Consider the following 21,203-nt stretch of genomic DNA (forward strand, 5'->3'; position numbering starts at 1 on the left):
ATTAGGTATGTCCAGACTCTAGACTTATTTATCACAAGCCCACATAGACTCCATCATTCTTCCTAAGCCATGTGCTCCACTACGTCCACTCCCCCTACATGAACACTATCACTAACTAGGCATCCCTAAACCAACTCCAAGCCTCAGCACAGGAATCCAAGCTAGCCCATGCTATCCAGGGCCTGATGCTCCCCTTTAAAATGCACAACACTCCTCCTAAATAGAGCATTCTCCAAGCAAGCAGAATCCTCCATGTGACCATCATGAAAGATGTCCCCCAAGCTATCAAGAGAACTCCAATGCCTAAGGAAGAATGCCAAGCAAGCATCCACTTGAGGTCAAGCAACCACTGAGCAAACTAACTCCAATGTGCCAATCCATCAGACTATCTCACATGTGTTAATCCATCTCAAACCATACAAGGACTGAACGTACACCACGTACCCCAAATTCCATGAAGCACCCCCAAATAAGGTGTAGATACTTAGGAGTAACCCAACAGCTAACACACCTTGCAGCATGAGCAAGGAATCTCCCCTTGATTATCCAATCCCCTTTACCCAATCCACAATATCTCGATTGAGTGAGGAAGCCTAGCCATCTCAAGCTAGCAATTTCTCAAAAAAATAAACTTGAAGATGATGTTTGAGACATTGCTGTACATGAGATGGAGCCTCATAATGATGGTTTGGGGCCCTAAAGGAAAGACAAGAGTGATCCTTCACACAACGTGGGTTAATTTTAGTGGTGGCTTACATTGATTTCTTTAATGTGTCATGTTTTGTCTTTTCTTTGCCTTAATAGCAATCCTTTTGGGGACACACTAAACTTACATGTTGTATGGTCAAGTGGTACTAAATTTATTGTAAACCCTTCCAATGGTGGCTCACATTGATTTCCTTAATGTGTCATGTTTTATCCTTTCTGTGCCTTAATGGCAATCCTTTTGGGGACACTAAACTAAGTCGTATGGTCAGGTGGTACTAAATTTATGTTACATATGACATGGGGACATTTTGCTAGGATCTATGGCTTTTAGACCAATTATAATTTTTCCTGTGGTGGCCACCCACATGGTCTTTTTTTGTAAAAATGCCCTGTATGTATATATTTTAAACATATTTGTAATCAAAGGAAGCATTTTTTACCAACAAGAAAAGGAATTTCAGATTCTTGGTTAATTCATACTTGTGAATGTAAATCTAACACTTACTTCACCACCTGCCGCAAGCAAGAGCCCATTATTGCTAAAGATTAAACATTGCTGTCGACCCGCATTTTCTAACTGATCCAATGCTTTTCCTGAAGGCTTGATACCAATCTTTGTAGCCTCTGATTCATCCTGGCTCGTCAATTCAAATCTCCTGCAGCAATGATAAAATCAGCAATATCGTAAATTCCAATTATAGGAAGCTCCATTTTCATGATGCTGTACTATTTTATGAAACAGTAGTCGAAAGATCACTGATACATTTTGAGAATACTAAAACTGTGAGCTAATATCAGTTTGTAATAGATTGCAGAACCTTACTGGTATCCACGCTGATATCTATGACATAACACTCTATATCCTCTACTGGAAAAAAAATTGTTTCATTGGGTTATTTAGCAACCCAAAAAAGTAAAATGTGTATAAAAGAAATTAGAACATGCCATGAAGGTCCAAAAAAACAAGAATATAAAAAAGAATTTATTTTTTATGTTCTCAAGGCATAAGAACACTACAAGCATGTTAAAACCTAAGAGCGGAAATTTAAAATATGGAAATGCACCTACCAAAGTTATTGGAAGTTGTGAAGACAAAATCTCAAAAGGCTGTGGAAAAGAGAAACTAGTAGACAGCACTGACATGCTACACCATCACTCTCCCATATGTTTGAACATATTAATAAAATATCAGACTTTCTAGCTTCCTAACACAGAAGAGAAAATTTCAGCAAATGACACTAAATTACTTCTTTGCTTTTATTAGTATGACACCAAAAATCCTTTGTTTTTCTAAAAGCCTCGACTGTAACAGACCCACCTCAAGAAATTTATCACCCCTAAGCTCAATTCTGTTGATTTTCTGGTAGCATTGGTTCAGTATTTTGGATGTTTTTCCATTGCAGTTGTTGAAGAAGGCAGCAGCAGCAGTTGGAACAGAGTTGCAGTGCAGATGCAGTTGGCAGCAGCATGCAGAGTCAGCGGCGGCACGGATGCAGCATTTGTGCAGTAGTTGGTGGGTAGTAATGTTAGATATCAGCAGCGCAGAGGGATATGTTCAGAGTCAGAGTGATGCTTCAGCAGGTTGCATTACTAGAGCACATTCCTCGCTAAGAGGGAGTGTTGATTTCTGGTAGCATCGGATGTGCTCTAAGCGTCAAAATTTGCAGGGAGGTTAGGACACATGTATTCCAGAATACCGAGAAATCATTTTGGGAAATTCCACCCGGACACAGTTTTATTAAAATAATTAATTATTTTTAATGGATGCCTGAGTCTAAACTTAGGAAGTTAAAAAAATTAAAGGGTATTAATTAAACTGGGAGTGAAACTTCTAGAAGAAGACGAGGATCAAGTCAAAATGATCTGAGCCATTGATTAGAATCTAATTTGGGTCGTTGATTAATCAACGAGAGGATTATAAGAAGAGGCTAGATGGGCATTTGGAAAACACATCGAGTGAGAGATCAGATATCGATTTTTTCAAGAGAGCAGCGCAGTAGTTGTCGGAGAGGTCATCAAAGAGATTTCTTGCAGTGAGAGGCAGGGATAGTTTTCCGGTTGGAGAGTTTTCTAATCCGGGGATACATTGCAAAGGAGGCAGAGAGAGATCCAGAAGAGGTAGCGTAGAGCCACACTGGGCAGAGTAGAGCCACACTGGGGCAGTGCAAAGCCTGAGAGGAGATTTGAAATTTGCTGGAGAGTCGAGTTCTAGAGCCAAAAGTCGGGGTGTGAGACCGGAAGGACAGAGTGTCGAAGTTCCAAAGGCAAATCGGCCAGAAAGAAGGGTGACACAGAGCCTAGTCGCTGTGACGCTGAATTGCGTACGCTGGCGCAGAGGCAGTGTGGGGCTTGCCATCTAGAGCCTGGATCAGTATTGAATCTCCAATGATAGTGTGAGGTATTTCTCACTAATTTCCCTGCCAATCAGATCCTCTGTATCAGATAGCCAGTAAGGCATCCAAACATTGTATTCAAAAACTACTGCATAATTATAAAATCCTCAATTGTTGCACCGGTTTTCCCAAGTTTGGTTTTTTCGGGGACATTTGTCCAAAAACAACAGTGTCAATTGTGTGTGTTATTTCTTCTTGCTCAGTTCTTGTTTCCGCATATTATTTATGTTTTGAAGGCTGCAGTTGTATTTATTTCGATGTTTGTTGTGTAATACTATAAATAACTTGTAAGAGAATCAGCAAGTAGGAGAAATAACATCAGATTGTTGCAATAGGGATTTGGGTCACCAGATTTTCACAAATTCTCTTTTCATGTGACTTCCAACTCATACCTACCTCAACTTTAGCGCATTTATGATATTGACAGTTGTAGACTTTGCTTCCAAGATTGTAAGCTGGTGCCACTCACTTTTGCCATTTGGAGCACTTATGTTGATTATTGTTGGTGTTTTGTTTTATTTGTGCCTCTATAAAGGATCCTCTTCAGTATTTCAACTTTCAACTATAGACTATAATGATGGCAAGTATGTTGCTTCTTGGTACACATGCATGCTTATGTGTAACTTGGAGCACTTGGTAAATTTTTTAATTCTTTTGCCCGAGAGGCAAATCAACACCCTTTGATTCCTTGAAGCACTTTGGTTGATCCTTCATGCTAATGCCTTATTAAATCACTTTCATCTTCTATGGAATTCTTGGGTTGCCTGAAGTATTCTTGTGGATCATCAACAAACATTTGCCTTTTCGTGCATTTGGCTAGATCTTTTTTGCTTCAACACTTCCAATTCTCTTTTAGTTATAACAAAAGTTTCTTTTTCTTCCTTTCAATGTGTGCCTTTTATGATGAGATGCCATCTTAGCACAAGTGTTGTTTGGAGTATTGGTTTTTAGGTTTGGTTGGATCACTCTTCATCTTCAGCACCTGTGACCACTATGAAATCACTTTCAACTTCAACATTTCCATCTTCTAGATATTGTTCTTCTACAACTTGCTTAGAGTCAACACACTCCACACTAAGCCCTTGACATTCCATCCTTTTACATCTTCAGTAAATGTTACGCACAGAGGAAGTTGTCATTAAGGATGGATAGGAATAAGTTCATAACACCTCCTTCCTTCTTCTTCTATTGCTTTTTAGATCAATGTTACATTTATTGTTATCAGCAATAATTTATCACCAGGGGTCCAAAATTTAAATTATCGGAAATATCGAGGAAAATATTGGAAATTATAGAAAAACTTGAAAAAATACAAAAATATTCATTTTTTTCCAAATTTGTATTATTTTAAAGCAACATCAGCATCACATAAACAAATTGTCACACAACTATGAAAATAAAACTACAATATAAAATGTATAATGTGCCAAGTGGTACATCAATCATTGATAGTAGATACTGAAAGTCTGAAATATGATATTTACTCAAGTCCTAACATTTTTTCAAATTTTTATTCTTTTAAAGCAAACATCAACATCAAACAAACACATTGTCACACAAATAAGAACATAAAACTACAATATAAAATGTATAAGATGTAGATACTGAAGTCTAAAATATGATATTTGTCATTTTGTCTTGACTCCTCAGTCATGACTCATAAGTTTTGACAAGATAATAGTTAAAGCTTAATACAAAATCACCTTAAAACAAAAATAAATGTATCTCATGAGATGACCATCACGAGGCATCTAGATTCTAGATACTATAACAATAATCCGATAATAATACAACACTAAGAAGGTGTGGCCAAGGATTAGGTTTCCCTCTCCCTTGAGAAGCTTGTGGTTCCCATGAAATTCCTGAGTTCCTCCCTCCAATCTCTCTTTCTAGTAGTATCAAGAATTGAGTTCTTTGCAATAAGGACAATGTCTAGGGTAGCTTTAGGGCAAATATGAACATCATGACCTAGGATTTTGGCAAGGTGGTATTTCAAGCGGGTGATTTCACCAAACATTTCCATTCCACAGAGCTTGCACCTCATCTTTTCTCTATTATCATCCTCACATGGTTCACCATACTCCCATATTTGGTCCAATGGCTTTGCCATTTTATAGAGATCCGATTAAATTTTCAATTTTTGGACCTACCACACAAAACAAATGTGGAAATTCAAAAGAGGGTAAGAAGAGGCAGATTCTAAATTTATAGTATATACCAATCTTGGAAAACAAAGAAAAGGAAGGCAATTTATTTTTTTTACATAGCTGCAAATAATAAATATGGATATGGTATATTGGAGTAAATCTCCACTCAAAAAATATTCAGTTGATGGCAAAGAAAACTATAGATTTTCCCTTGTTTGTTTGATGAAAAATGGTCACAAGACTCACACAACCCTCAAAGCTCAATCTTAGCACAAGAAAAAACAAAAATGACCTTTGAAAAACCCAAACTGCAACTTATATTTGCGTTTTTTTTGTAGCAGGCCGATAATTTCCCATAATCTCGCAATAATTTCAAAATTTACCTAGGCATATTATCGCGATATTTTCTGGTGATAATATCAGCAAAGGCTCTTTCATCAATAATATCGCGATAATTCCTATATTATCGCAATCAATGTTGCAAACATCAGCATCGGGATAAAATAGACAAGGGTTCGAAAAACAAAAAGATCATAAAAATCGCAAAAATATCAGTAAAAATCGGCAAACATCGGCAAAATTAAGATACCACCAAAATATCGGTAAAAATTGACAAACATCGGCTAGGCCAAAAAATCGTGAAATCAGGATAAAATCGAGATAAAATTAGGTTGTTTGCAACACTGATCACAATATGTGCAACAATGTTTTAGATCCTTCTTCCTATCCCAAGTTGTTCTTAAGGGGGGATGTAAGGATATTAAACATTACAAGGTGGCTTAAGACCAACTTTGTTTAATGTTCTAATCATGTGCGCTTTTGCACTTAGTGATTTATGTTAAATTTTGTATTTGGAATTCAAAGAAACCACCAAAGATAAACATCTTTTGTTGGGCAATGGTTCATGGGAAAATAGTTACTGGAGATAACTTTATCAAGCGAGGAATTCAAGGTCCCACCACATGTCTTTTTTGTTTTCTCACTCAAACTCTATTTAACATCTTTTTTTGGAATGTGCATGTGCAAAGACTGTATGGCAAGAATCTTTTGCGGAAATTCTTTCCAAAGTGGATATGCCAATCAATTGGAAAGACATGTTCACAAGGAGGGTGAAAAATTACAAAGGATCATTCAATAATAAACCTCTTTTCAAAAGACTTTAGACAGCTCTTCCAAAGTATATTTACTAGAAATTATAGCTCGAAAGAAACAGATCCATCTTCAGCCATGAGCTCAATCCACCGTTTTAGGTTGTGATGGTAGCAAATTATATAAATTCAAAAATTCGAAAAAAAAATAGAAAACACTTGATGGGAGTATGATGAACAGAGATGGATCCATTGATTTCAAATTTGTCCAACTCAATTAATAAAAAAAGGAATAAATCCTTTTCCCAGATCAATCCTGTAGCTTCAAATGGATGCAAGTGAATTCCAGCAATGGAGATCCGAGCAGCATTCATATATTCTTTCTTTGATGGCACTTCAAATAGGAATCCAGAAGCAGTAGGAACAGGGGAATCCGTTTCGATCTTAGAGGAACATTGGGTAATCTCCCAAGGGAATTTTCGCCCTTATGGTGTAGAAAATCCACGAAAATCTGCAACTGCTCTAATCAACAATCTGAAAGCTAGTTTCTTTTCATTAGGACACATATTTTCTCTACTTATTTGCAACGAAATAGGAACAGAAATAAACACAGTCACTCAATAATCAAGACAAAAAAATGCTAGGAAACCCAACTGAGCAAACCCTTTGCTTGTTTGAGAATTTTATTAATAGAAGAATGAGCAATAGATCTCTTACAATACAATATTGTCTCAACAAAAAACACAATGGTTCTCCCTGCCTGAACTAGGCTTGAAACACCTGCAAGTAGTCTGATCATGCCTCCCTATTTCTATGTGCATAGGTTGCTCCGATTATTTAGGGAATTCTCCCTAAATCCTTGCACAAATCCCAAGGGAAATTCCTCCTCAAATCTGCACACAACCTTCTCTTGCACACTCTTCCTTTCACAAGCTCACACACACAAACTTGTGCTCTCTATTGCTTTGTCTCACCAACTCATGCCCACAAAAAAATGATGAATTATGTGCCTTAATCCTCCTTATAAGCTTTTCGACCAATGCTAGTTGAGGCTCCATCTTCAGAGCTCTATCCTACTCTTGCTTAACCACCACTTCTCTACTCTGAACTCTCCCTGCCTTACTAAACAATGTTGCATTTGTCTCTACCTACAACTTGTAGACTCTTCGCCCTCACACCTATCTGCTTCTTACATCCAGAAGCTAAGTGTTGGAGGTATTCCTTACCTCTATTGAGGATGATATCATCTCCGTTGTCCTCAAGGGTAGCTACCGAAACAAGATATTGCATCAATCTTGGAACATAGAGAACATCTCTGAGATGAAGAGGATTACCTAACTCCCTTTGAAAACTTACAAAACCAACTCCTCTAGCTGCATATTGACCATCATCTCCTAGCTCAATCTAAAACTGCATGTCCTTCTCCTTCAAGTGGCTAAAACTCTTCTTGTTCCTGGTCATGTTGAAGGATGCTACTGAATCAATATACCATATATTGTTATCTGCTAAGCTTGCCATTCAAGCAATCAATGAGAAATCTTTCTCGTACTGGGCAAAAAATTCATCTACCTTTGTTGATGCAGCTACATGATCCTTACTAGACTCCTTCCACTTAGGACACTTAGTGGCATAGAGTCCAAACTCATGTCAATGGAAGCACTTGATATTGCTTAGATCCTTCTTTGTACCCTTCTGAATGGACTCAACCTCTTCTTGGCCCTTCTTGCCCTTGGCCTTGCCTGTCAGAGCAAGATTCTCATCGTCCACTATCATAACAAATCTACCATCTCTAGTCCCTCTCCGGATCTCTTCCTGAATGCAGTTAGTCCAAAACCTTTCCCAATTGGGAAAAATTTCTCTATCGTTGACAGCATCCTAGAAATCATACCAAGACTTGTGAAGTCCAAGTAAGGCAAAACTCACAAGGCCGTGCTCAGATACAATCACACCAACACCTCCCAGCTCATCTCGTACTTGAGTGAACCTTGACAAATATGTGACGATGGGCTCATCCTCTCTCATTCAGATACTCCTCAACTTCTCCTTAAGTGCAAGCTTCTTGATATCACCGGTACTCTGATATAGTTCTGAAATAGTTTTGAACGTCTCATAATCTCTGACCCCTTCTAGAATAATCCTCTTTGCCTTGATATCATTCTTAGTATTTTGGGTCAATTGTTGGGGATCTTATGGTGGTGGTATGGCCTACTTCACAAATTTCCCCATCCTATTATCCTCCAAAACTATCGCGATCCTCCCTTTCCATGGAACGAAGTCCGATGCTCCCTCTAAACAGTGATCTACCCTCAATCCTTGGTACACCATCCTACTTCCCAGAGAGCTCTCCAACACCTGTGAACTAGGGTTGATTCGCTAGCCCTCTTGGTTGCCCTTTAGTCCTTCAAAGTTCAACTCCAACAATTCGGCCTCTCCTATTAGTCTTGTAGCCCTTCACAAGGACTGAACTTAGGGCTCAATAGACACCTTCTAGCAGCCCACCAATCTGATCTTAAGCTGCCACCAAACTTGTCCCAAACTAAACACCATCAATCTAGCAAACCATCAACATGGAAGGAAATACATACCTCTTGAAAGAAGACTTCTTTACTCACTGAAACACCTCGTCCGGTGCAGCAACTTCTATGAATTACGGCCCTAGTTAAGTCTACCTATAGCAGTTGCTTCAACCCTCATACTCAGCCTCCAATCCACCTTCAGAACTGCCCGGTCCTTGTGAAAATTCCTTGAAATTCAGCCACTGGAATTAATTCTCCTAACTGATTATTCAGTTTATTAATTTTTATGATTAATATTGGATTGATCACACTGCAATTTCTTCACCAAATAAATAAACATTATGGAAATAAAAATACTAGAAACTGAGAAATGCTAGCACACACAAAAATCGTGACATCGTTATTTTTGGACAAAAGTCCCTGGAAAAACCCAACGTGGAAAAACCAATGCAACAGCTGAGGGTTTTATTATTATGCAGCAGTGAATTTCTAAGTAAAATCATTGGAAGCCCAATTGGCTATCCAATCAGCAAGAATCTGACAAAAATATTCAGAGACAAAATTCTCTCTCCACAAGCAAACGTCGGTCTCCGTCTCCCTGTGAAAACTAGTCGTCCAACCCTTGCGCAGGCCCTTTTTGTGCTGCTTCTGATCAATCTACGCTGCTGTGCTGGGAAACCCGCGCGATCCTCATGGTTGTACTGGTTAAACCAGCGTGACCCTAATCTGTGACTCGTCAGAAAAATGCACGCGACCTTTGCGGCTGTCTTGGGCTAGCTTCACTATGGAATATTTCTGTCACTTGTTGCTGCCTCTCCGGAACTGGAAATCTTCCTTTGGATCACTGTCTTCGCCCCTCTGACACTTGCTACTCAATCTCTAGCTCGATCTCTCCTGCTAAATCACTTGCACTGGAGAATCGAACTATCTAGATCACTAAGCATCTACACTAGTGTGTTCTCCATCTGCCCATCGACCTATTCTTATAATCTCTAGTTGAGACTCCAACAGCAACGATTAAAACTTAATCAATGGTTGATATCGTCTCCAAGTCGATTTGTGTGAGTTTCTAGAGAATTCTCACCTTTCTCAATTAATTACTATTCATTAACCATTTTTCCTGAGACTTAGAAAATTTTCGATTATGGTCAATTAATTTAATTGAACCATCTCTAGGTGGAACTTCCAGAAACGATTTCTGGGTTTTGGAGAACTCCTATGTTTTAGCCTCTCCACATAGTCTCGAGACTAGAACACCATCCGATGCTACAAAAACTAACACTCCCTCTTTGCGAGGAAGGTGTTCTCTCCAAACTTTGTCTTTGTAACATCCTCCAACCACGTTGTTGATGTCTGACAATTGTAGCTGCCTGCCATTGTCCAACAACCACTGTGCTAACTCTGATTCATCTACCACTTATTGTAGTTGAACCAAACTGTTGCACCTGTGCTGTTGCTGACACTACAATGTACATCATGTACAGCTGCCAATGCTACATCTAACTACTACTAGTGTTAATTTTAGGTATGTTCTATGCTTAGAGCAATTTATTTCAATTTTCACAGTTAGCTCAATATCTTTCCCAGATTAGCAATCACATCAGCATTAAAGTAAACTGCAAATATAACATAAACATAAATCACAGAAGACAAGCCAAGACAAGAGGACACAAGATGTGGCACTAGCTAGGGACAAACCCCAATGTGGGGAAACCCTTGATCAATTCTTCTTATATGTTCTTCAATAGTTCAGCAGAGAGAGAGAGAGAGAGTACATTTACAACAGAAGTCAACACTTTGACTTATCTAGATAAGATGATAGATTGTCTCTAAGAAGATGATACATGAGATCAGTTGAAGACATGTTGCTTCAACTGATTCTCCAAGGCGACTCCTTCACCTATCATAGTGTTGCATCTCGTCATCATGCTGCACCTCACTGTGCTGCACCATGTTGCACCCATCATAACAATGCTGGACCTTATGACCATGTTGTACACATCATACTGTTGCACCTTATGCTGCACTGTTGTCCCATGTGTCATAACCATGTTGTCATACAACATGTCTCATGTGCTTGTAGCACCATGCTTGCCACTGCTATCCATGTTGTCCATGCTTTCATGCTACACCATGCTTGCCATGTCGTGTCCATGCTTGCCATGCTGCACCATGCTTGCCATGCTGTCCATGCCTCACCATGCTTGCCATGTTATCCATGCTTCACCATGCTTCCTGCTAGCCATGCTTATTGTTGTCCCATGTGCCTTTGTTGCCATGTCACAGCAGTCCCATGTATCTATACAGCACTACGTACCTTGTTGTCCCATGCATCTATACAGCACTATGTACCTTGCTATCCTATGCATCTATACAACACTATGTACCTTGCTGTCCCATGCATCTATACAGCACTATGTACCTTGTTGTCCTATGCATCTATACAGCTATGTACCTTGTTGTACTATTTACTTTGTTGCACTAGTTAGCAGTAGCATGTAGCCTTAGCACTGATGTACTAGTCGCCTTACTTGCTGAGCAGCACCATGTACCCTTGTTGCCATGTGTTGTTTCACCACGCTGCACTACTACAATGCATCACTGGATAGGGCATCATCCTACAGCCCTTATCCTCCATACAAATCAGCAAGGCAGCCTTCTAAAGACTGCGGTTCTCCAAGGGAATAACCCTCCATACCTACGTTATTCCTTAAGGCCTTGTTTAACTGCGACTAAGGCCACGCTGTCCCTACAGCTCCTTCATGTTGTCTAGGACAGCCTCCACGCTGTCCTTCTGGTCCTTCATATTGCGGCTAAGGTCACACTGTCCCTACAGTCCCTTCACGTTGTTTAGGGCATCCTCCACGTTGTTCCTTTGACCCTTTATACAGCGGCTAAGACTCCGTTGTCCACACAGTTGTTCCTTGGCTTAATCTACCCAGCAATATGCACTTGGAACAACCCTTACTTACCATGTTATCACCTACAGCAAACCCTCATTGCAGCCCATAAACTTGACTGCGTTAGGGCTTCTCACTTGACTGCATCCTAGGGCTTCTTACTTGACTGCGTCCTAGGGCTTTTCACTTGACTGCATCCTAGGGCTTCTTACTTGACTGCGTCCTAGGGCTTCTCACTTGACTACGTCCTAGGGTTGTCCTCCTTGAAGTGTTAGGGCTGCCTTCTTTTCCTCCAACGTCTAGGGCTTCCACTCCTAGATTTCTCTTCCACTAAAACTCAAGACAAGTGGAGAGAAATCAAGATAGAAGTTTGTGTGAGAAATGGCTCTCAAGTCATCTCCTTTTATACTAAAACGTTGAGCACATGTGGGGTTTATTTGGTTGCTGCAATGTTGCAAGAAACGTCCCACCCATGGATCTAACCCCCGAAACGCTATCCGTACAGATGCATGGGGGAAGCGCCTCCCGAAACGCGCTCCAGAAAAACCGAAACGCGTTTCGGCGCTTCTTGGAAATTTCAAGAAGCGTCTGCCTAAAACGCGTTTCAGTTTTTTCCGAACCGCGTTTCAGACGGCACTTCGCCGTACGAAGCATCAAGCTTCCGGGGAAAAAAATAAATAAATAAATATATATATATAGCAAATGCTCCCTCATGGTAATGTTAAATTCTTAAAGTAAAAGTGACATTCTCCTTTATTTTTCATTTTCATCCTTTTACTTAAATTTTTAACATTACCATGAAATGACTCAGGATGTTTGAGAGTGGTTCCAGCCTCATTGGACTTCATATGGAGAAAATAGAATTTCATATCCTATTCAAAATTGAGCAGACTTAACAATTTTCAGGAATTCAGGATCAATGGGATTGTGGCATTTCATTAGATTATATCAAGTATGAAAGTAGGCGATTAGCATTTAATCAAGAACACCAAGCCCTATATGTACCCTAGTGTTGGTGGTGTTAATTGTTGAACAACTTTGTCACGCCGTTAGCAAAAAATTACCTTTCAATCAAGTCAAAATCATCGATCAAGCATGTTAAGCTTTTTCTACCATATTTTAAGTCTTGGATTAGGTAGTTTGATCAAAATTGGGCAATGTTAACTAATATCCCTAGACAATCGAGGTAGAGGCAAAGGCTAGACAAGAGGAGAAGAATCTAGATTCTAGATGGTTGATGCATCTAAATGGTTGATGCTCAAATAATTAATCATTAATGTACAATGGATGCTATATCTATCTTGATTTATGCAAAAATATGCATGTTTTCATGTCTTCTACAACTAATTTGGTATTTGGGATGTTTGTTTTGAGTATAAATGCAAAAAAATATAAATATATATATATAGCAGACGCTTCGCTCCCTAGATTTTAGGAAAATGACGCTTCCACGTCCCCGCTTCCAAAAAACGACTCTGTTTCATCCTCGCTTCGTGCAACATTGGGTTGTTGGCCGACCTTGACGAATTGTCTTATAACACAATTAAATTCATAACTCCATGAATACTTATCGGAATCGGATGATCCTTAGATCAATCCTACACCTCTCGATGAGAGGGGTCCAAGAAAAATATCAGCTGCCATAAATAAGATGACCCATATGGAGTTTGACCCTAGTAGCCAATTTTAACACTCCCTCTCAACTAGGGAGACCTCCATCCGTTGATCCATCTGTTCGACTGTACTATCTCTGTCATCAATGCCCTGCACTTCTCTACTCTGCTCTGCTCTGCTTTGCTGAGCTTTGCTATGCTCTGCTGAACCATGAAGAAGAAGAATTGATCGAGAATGTCTCATACCATTCTCTACTGACCCGAAGCCAATTCCATATGAAGAGAGTGTGTCATACCATTCTTACTGACCTGAAGTCAATTTCATTGATCCCAGATCAATATCACAAGAGAGTGTCTCAAACCACTCATATTGATCCCAGATCAATGGAGGTCATCCTAGCATAGGGAGTACGGTAGATACAACGATGCGTCCATCAATAGTACTACTATGGTCCCTAATCCCATTTCCCTACTCATTGGCCAGATGAGAGGTTCTTACCATGAGTCCCAGACTGCATGGGTAGGATGCCTCGACAGGAGAACCATTCATCATGTCCCTAAGTCACCACGGGGTATCACAGGGGAAGGCTGAGCCATTCACCCTGTGCACAGCGCACCATTATGTGAGGGTGAGTCGCCCTATGGTCGCCGGTTGCTCCAATAAGTACCCCAAGCCCCCCGGAGCTCCCAGAGCTCAATGCATGCAATATGCAGGACCCTCATAAGTCTCTCAACAACTCCAAGTCGTTCGAGAAAGTCACAAATTTGACCTTTCCCGGGGGCTTTGACAAAATGCCTGCGACCTGTACATCAGTCTCAATGCGATGGAGCCTCCTCGCTCATCGACGTACCATATCCCTGATAAGGTAATATCTGATGTCTATCTGCTAGAGCAATCATAGAATACGAGATTCCTCAACAATCGAATCCCCCCCTGGTTGTCACAGAGGATCACGATGGTATTCATCATGTGTGCAAATGGCTCGCTGAAGAGCTTCCACAACCAGGCAGCTTCACACGAGATCATACTCATAGCTATGTATTCGATCTTAGCGGTGCTTATAGCAACCGACTTCTGCTTCCTGCTCATCCAAGATATTGAACAGAACCAAAAGAGAACTAGCACTTGGAAGTGCTCTTGCGATCCTCCACACTGCCTGCCCAGTCAGCATTCGAATAATCATGCAGCTTCACATTTCTGGCAGTGTATCTCAATTCATGAGAGATTGCGCCCCGAAGATATCTCAGATGATTCTTGGCACCAATCCCGTGAGGCTCAACCATTTATGAGCTCATTATGCTAACTGCAAAACATATGTCCTGACGGAAGTTCACAAAGAACATCAATGCGAATGAGTTTATGAAACTCAGAGGCATTTCCCAAATCTAGTCCGTCATCACTACCATATAACTTCTGAAAGTTAAGATCCTCGAGGTAGTCACTAGCTTGCAGTTTACCATTCCACATCCAGAATCCAACTCCCTCTTACTTCTGCAAATGAGAGGGTCTGCACCTGTATACATGAGATTCTCGATCATGAATCTCAAACCCCTCGGGTTGTTCCAAACCTGTGGACCTGCTACATAAGGGGAATGGTCCCCTTGTAAGATTTTCCTTCGGTACATCTCAAACATGTACCTTCATGCCCTTCTTGAATTCAGGCATCCCTGTAACCATCTAACTCACATCGGGTAGGGCCCCATAAGTAGACCTCTGGTGTTATAGATGAGATATGTCAATTGACATGATCCCCAATGGACCATCCTGCAACTTGATACAAATTGCCAACCTTGAACCCATTTGAAAAAGCATCTTTGAAAATTCTATTTTCAAACACGTACCTTTCCATCGATGAATGCCACCCTGAAACCTTTGACTTCCATTGTCGAAATGGACACCAGGTTCTTCTTGTGATCGGGTACATAAAAGAGATTCTGTAAATGAATCGAGTTACCCTCATTCAATTGAGGGGTAACATTCCCTACACCATTTCCGGGATAGGTGGCATCGACTCCAAGTATAATCCCACGATTGTTTCCATCTCTACCATATTAGAGAGAGCACCCTTCTATCCAATGAAGTGCCTTGAAGCACTACAATCAATATGCCAAATTCCCAAAGAGTCTGAAGGAGAGGGCAAATACAAGATAACACTTCTTTATCTTATCAGAAACAACATTTGATTCTTCATACCTAGGGTTCCTTGCTTTCTTGAAGAGTCAGTCGTTTCCTTGATGACCTGCATTACCTATCATTCCTCTGATCATTGAAGATGTCCCTGGAATGATTGTTATCATCATCAAGTGATGTGTCCCTACCATTCGGACACTCCTTTGCATAATGGTTGAACTTATTACAAACAAGGCATTTGCCTTTCCTTCCACCCTTAGATCCAGACTTCCCATTGAAGTGATCTTTAGGTAGGCCATCAGAAGCTTCCCCTGCGCCATTCTGATAATATTCTCTGCTTCGATTTCACCCTCAGTAAATTTAAAGAGGGATGAGGAATCCATTGATCCTTTTGTCATTTCCCAACTGTCTTCGGTGATTGCTCTTTCACTCTTGCTTGGGCTTTGTCTTCACCTCAACTCTGATACCATGTTAATTTTAGGTATGTTCTATGCTTAGAGCAATTTATTTCAATTTTCACAGTTAGCTCAATATCTTTTCTAGATTAGCAATCACATCAGCATTAAAGTAAATTGCAGATAGAACATAAACATAAATCGCAGAAGACAAGCCAAGACAAGAGGACACAAGATGTGGCGCTAGCCAGGGACAAACCCCAATGTGGGGAAACCCTTGATCAATTCTTCTTATATGTTCTTCAATAGTTCAGCAGAGAGAGAGAGAGATAGTACATTTACAACAGAAGTCAACACTTTGACTTATCGAGATAAGAGGATAGATCATCTCTAAGAAGATGATACATGAGATCAATTGAAGACATGCTGCTTCAACTGATTCTCCAAGGTGACTCCTTCACCTATCATAGTTTGCATCTCGTCATCATGTTGCACCTCACCGTGTTGCACCATGTTGCACCCATCATCACAATGTTGGACCTTATGACCATGTTGTACACATCATACAGTTGCACCTTATGCTGCACTGTTGTCCCATGTGTCATAACCATGTTGTCATACAGCATGTCTCATGTGATTGCAGCACCATGCTTGCCACTGCTATCCATGTTGTTCGTGCTTTCCATGTTGCACCATGCTTTCCATGTTGTCCATGCTTGCCATGCTGCATCATGCTTGCCATGCTGTCCATGCCTCACCATGCTTGATGTTGTCCATGCTTGCTGTTGTCCCATGTGCCTTTGCTACCATGTCATAGCAGTGCCATGTATCTATACAGCACTATGTACCTTGTTGTCCCATGCATCTATACAGCACTATGTACCTTGTTGTCCTATGCATCTATACAACACTATGTACCTTGTTGTCCTATTTACTTTGTTGCACTAGTTAGCCGCACCATGTAGCCTTAGCACTGATGTATTAGTCGCCTTACTTGCTGAGCAGCACCATGTACCCTTGCTGTCATGTGTTGTTTCACCATGTTGCGCTACTACATTGCATCACTAGATAGGGCATCATCCTACAGCCCTTATCCTCCATACAAATCAGCAAGGCAGCCTTCTAAAGACTGCGGTTCTCCAAGGGAATAATCCTCCATACCTACGTTATTCCTTTAGGCCTTGTTTAATTGCGGCTAAGGCCACGCTGTCCCTATAGCTCCTTCACGTTGTCTAGGGCAGCCTCCACGCTGTCCTTCTGGTCCTTCATATTGCGGCTAAGGTCACGTTGTCCCTACAGTCCCTTCACGCTGTATAGTGCAGCCTCCACGTTGTTCCTTTGACCCTTTATACAGCGGCTAAGACTCCGTTGTCCACACAGCAGTTCCTTGGCATAATCTGCCCATCAATACGCACTTGGAACAGCCCTTACTTACCACGTTGTCACCTACAGCAAACCCTCACTGCGACCCATAAACTTGACTGCGTTAGGTCTTCTCACTTGACTGCATCTTAGGGCTTCTCACTTAACTGCATCCTAGGGCTTCTTACTCGACTGCGTCCTAGGCTTCTCACTTGACTACATAGATACTAGGGCTGTCCTCCTTGTAGCATTAGGGCTACCTTCTTTTCCTCCAACGTCTAGGGCTTCCACTCCTAGATTTCTCTTCCACTAAAACCCAAGACAAGTGAAGAGAAATCAAGATAGAAGTGTGTGTGAGAAATGACTCTCAAGTCATCTCCTTTTATACTAAAACGTTGAGCACATGTGGGGTTTATTTGGTTGCTGGCCGACCTTGACGAATTGTCTTATAACACAATTAAATTCATAACTCCATGAATACTTATCAGAATCGGATGATCTTTAAATCAATCCTACACCTCTCGATGAAAGGGATCCAAGAAAAATATCAGCTGCCATAAATAAGATGACCGATATGGAATTTGGCCCTAGTTGCCAATTTTAACAACTAGTCTGCAACCGTCACTCTGAAATCTGATATCATATGAAAATTCCTTGAAATGCAGCAACTAGAATTAATTATCTTCATTGATTATTCAGTGTATTAATTTTTTTGATTAATATCGAATTAATCACACTGCAATTTCTTCACCAAATAAATAAATGTAGCGGAAATAAAAATACTGGAAACTGAGAAATGCTAGCGCACACATAAAATTTGACACAGTTATTTTTGGACAAAAGTCCCCGGAAAAACCCAATGCAAGAAAATCGATGCAGCAGCTAAGGGTTTATTTTATTTTGAGTACAACTGAATGCCCAAAACTGGCAATCCACTACAAGAGAAATATTGGCAAAATCTCAATTACAGGCTCCCTCTGAAAAACTAGTCGTCCAACCCTTGCGTAGACCTTTCGGCGCCCTCATGGCTGATCTTTCTATACTCGCCTGATCTGCGCAATTGTAATGAGAAAATTCGCGCAATCCTCGAGGCTGAACTGCCCCTCCAACACTTGCTACTCGATCTGTCCTGCTAAATCACCTGCACTGGAGAATCAAACTGCCTAGATCATTGAGTATCTGCAACTAGTGTGTGTATGTTCTCCATCTACCCATTGACCTCCTCTTATAATCTCCAGTTGGGACTCCAACGGCCATGATTAGAACTTAATCAATGGTTGAAATAATCTCCAAGTCGATCTGTGTGAGTTTATAGAAAATTCTCACCTTTCTCAATTAATTGCTATTAATTAACCATTTTTCCTAAGTTAGACTTGAAATTTTAATTGTGATCAATTAATTTAATTGAGTCATCTCTAGGTGGAATTTCCAAAAACAATTTCTAGGTTTTGGAGAACTCCTATGTTTTAGCCTCTCCACAAAGTTTGAGACTAGAACACCATCCGATGCTACAAAAACTAAAATTCCTCTCTTCTACCTAGCGCTACTTATGCATTGACCTTGAGAGTTACTTGGCCCCTGTTCCATATCCTAGTTAGCCCTTACGTGACCTCCAACACTAGGATACAAGAGCTCAACCTCTTCCCAAAAAATTGCACAGAACCTACGGTTAATTCTTGAGAGAATTGGCACCCAAGACTATGCACAGATTTGACCCCAACATGTACCTGCAACTGCCCTAAACTCAGCCTTCTTCAAGCACAGAAAGAACCCAAAATAACTTGTCCTCCTCCTCTTGAAAAGACTCCTATAGTGGCTACAACTACTTCAAATCAGATATCCTTCCTCTTTGATGAATTTGCACTTGTGATGAATGTGTTTATTCACGCTTTGATATCATATAGAAAATCTACGAAAATCTACAACTGCTCTAATGAACAATCTGAAAACTAGGTTCTTTTCATTGGGACACAGATTTTCTCTACTTATTTGCAGCGAAATAGGAACATAAATGAACACAGTCACTAAATAATCAAGACAAAAAAAGTTCTAGGGAACCCAACTGGGAAAACCCTTTGCTTGTTTGAGAATTTTATTGATAGAAGAATGAGCAATAGATCTCTTATAATACAATATTGTCTCAACAGAAAACACAATGGTTCTCCCTGCCTAAACTAGGCTTGAAACACTTGCAAATAGCTTGATCCTGCCCCCTTATTTCTATGTGCATAGGTTGCTCCTATTATTTTGGGGATTCTACCTAAATCCTTGCGCCAATCCCAAGGGAAATTCCTCCTCAAAGCTGCACAAAAACCTTCTCTTGCATGCTCTTCCTCTCACAATCTCACACACACAAAAACTTGTGCTGTCTATTGCTTTGTCTCACCAACTCCTGCTCACAAAACAATTATTAATTATGTGCCTTCATCCTCCTTATAAGCTTTTTGACCCATCTAAGATTTGGCAAGTTTATTTTTGGAACTCCGACATGTGATTGACTAGTTAACTGAGTCTAACTGACTCATGCAACTCGTCCTAGACATAAATAACCTTTGAGACTGGTCACTTATTTTTTTCCAAAGCTAACTTGCACTAGGAGACAAATAACTGAGCCTCCAACTATTCGCATGAGTAAAACTGCTTCATGAACTCGTCCTGAATTTTAGGAACTCGTCCTAATTTTTAGAAACTCGTCCTAACTTTTAGGAACTTGTGCATGTTAAGGAAAGATTGCTTGTGATCACTTTGACTAAGGCACAACTCAAAGAAGGACCTTTCTCACTACTATTTTCAACATAGGGTTATAAAAAATCCCAAAATAAATTGACTAGCTTACACAACCTTCTTTCAATTGTTAAACAGATAAAGGGAATAAATCATATAGCCTGCAGTAGACTTTAGCAAACTTCAATAAATCATAGTTAATTCCAATTCAGCAGCTTGCTCTAGGGCTATTACACCAAAATCCTGGTTATATAGCCTTCACAACAGTGACAATCCCTCACTACAAACAGTGTAAGTTTAACAGTAATGCCCTTCCCGAGCTTGCTAACTGGTCATTGTCCTTATGTGTGGTTATATCGCCCTTCAAGTCTGGTACTAATATCCACTAGAGACCTCAGTTGTGTTGACTTGTGCTATGCAGACTCAAATTTTTTGTAACCAGTGGGATTCAAAAATTGTTTCGTACTTCCTCAAATGACTCGCAGCTACAACTGATTCATGGTAGCGTCCTTCAACAAGTCTCCCTGACTGGGACAGGGCCTCAGGAAGTTCAAAACTACCCTCACTGTCTTAAAACAGCCGCAAGAATGGTTACGTTTTGTTTCCTTGCCTCAAGGATTTTAAAGCACTGCTCCACTATCCAAAACGACTTCAGGGAGGTAAACAGGCCGCAGGTGAGCCCTAGATTCCCTTTGCTCCCTCAACTAAGATGGGTTGCTCCTTCGCCGCGCTAAAACAGGATTAGGTGACCAATGTAACCTTTGTTGTCTCAGATTAACCATAGAAATCTCGTTGACCAAATTAATACCACAGAGAGGTTCCTCTTGGCCAAAACAAATCTGACGTACTCTTGGAAAACACGGTGTAACAAGACAGAGAGAAAAGGGGGCCTTAGGGTGGGATCACCTCCAACGAAACTAGTCAAGAGAAAAAAAGGGGTCTTAAAACCCTCAAAGTGTAATGTTCCCAAGAAATTAATTGTCCAAGAGACAAAGTAACCTATCGATCACAATAGGCTATAATCCTTGATAAAGGGGAAAACCCCAAAATACCCAATGTTTGGGCAAGTTTTGGGGCAGCTGGACTAAGGAACCCAATGTTGGGGGTTTTGTGTGAACCTCACTCAATCAATTAAGGAGGAAGGTCCCCTCGAAGAAATCTATAAATACAAGAGGGTTGAATTCATTTGGATCATCATTGGATTGGATCATTCATCTCTGTTTTCT

The 21,203-nt window shown here is 40.4% G+C and overlaps 1 protein-coding gene across 1 annotated transcript in view; it reads right to left on the reverse strand.

Annotated features, from left to right (window-relative positions):
- The window catches only part of LOC149224355 (SEC12-like protein 2), a 105,993-nt gene that overhangs the window by 63,968 nt on the left and 20,822 nt on the right, over positions 1 to 21,203 (reverse strand). Inside the window, exon 3 of the mRNA XM_089386099.1 lies at positions 1,214 to 1,364. Coding sequence (XP_089242225.1) covers positions 1,214 to 1,364 — 151 coding nt within the window. The remainder of the gene's footprint in view (positions 1 to 1,213; positions 1,365 to 21,203) is intronic.

This window comes from Pinus tabuliformis, chromosome Q (genome assembly GCF_031772625.1).
Source record: "Pinus tabuliformis cultivar Carrire ecotype Pingquan chromosome Q, CPIR1, whole genome shotgun sequence".
In the NCBI taxonomy this organism is placed as follows: Eukaryota; Viridiplantae; Streptophyta; class Pinopsida; order Pinales; family Pinaceae; genus Pinus; species Pinus tabuliformis.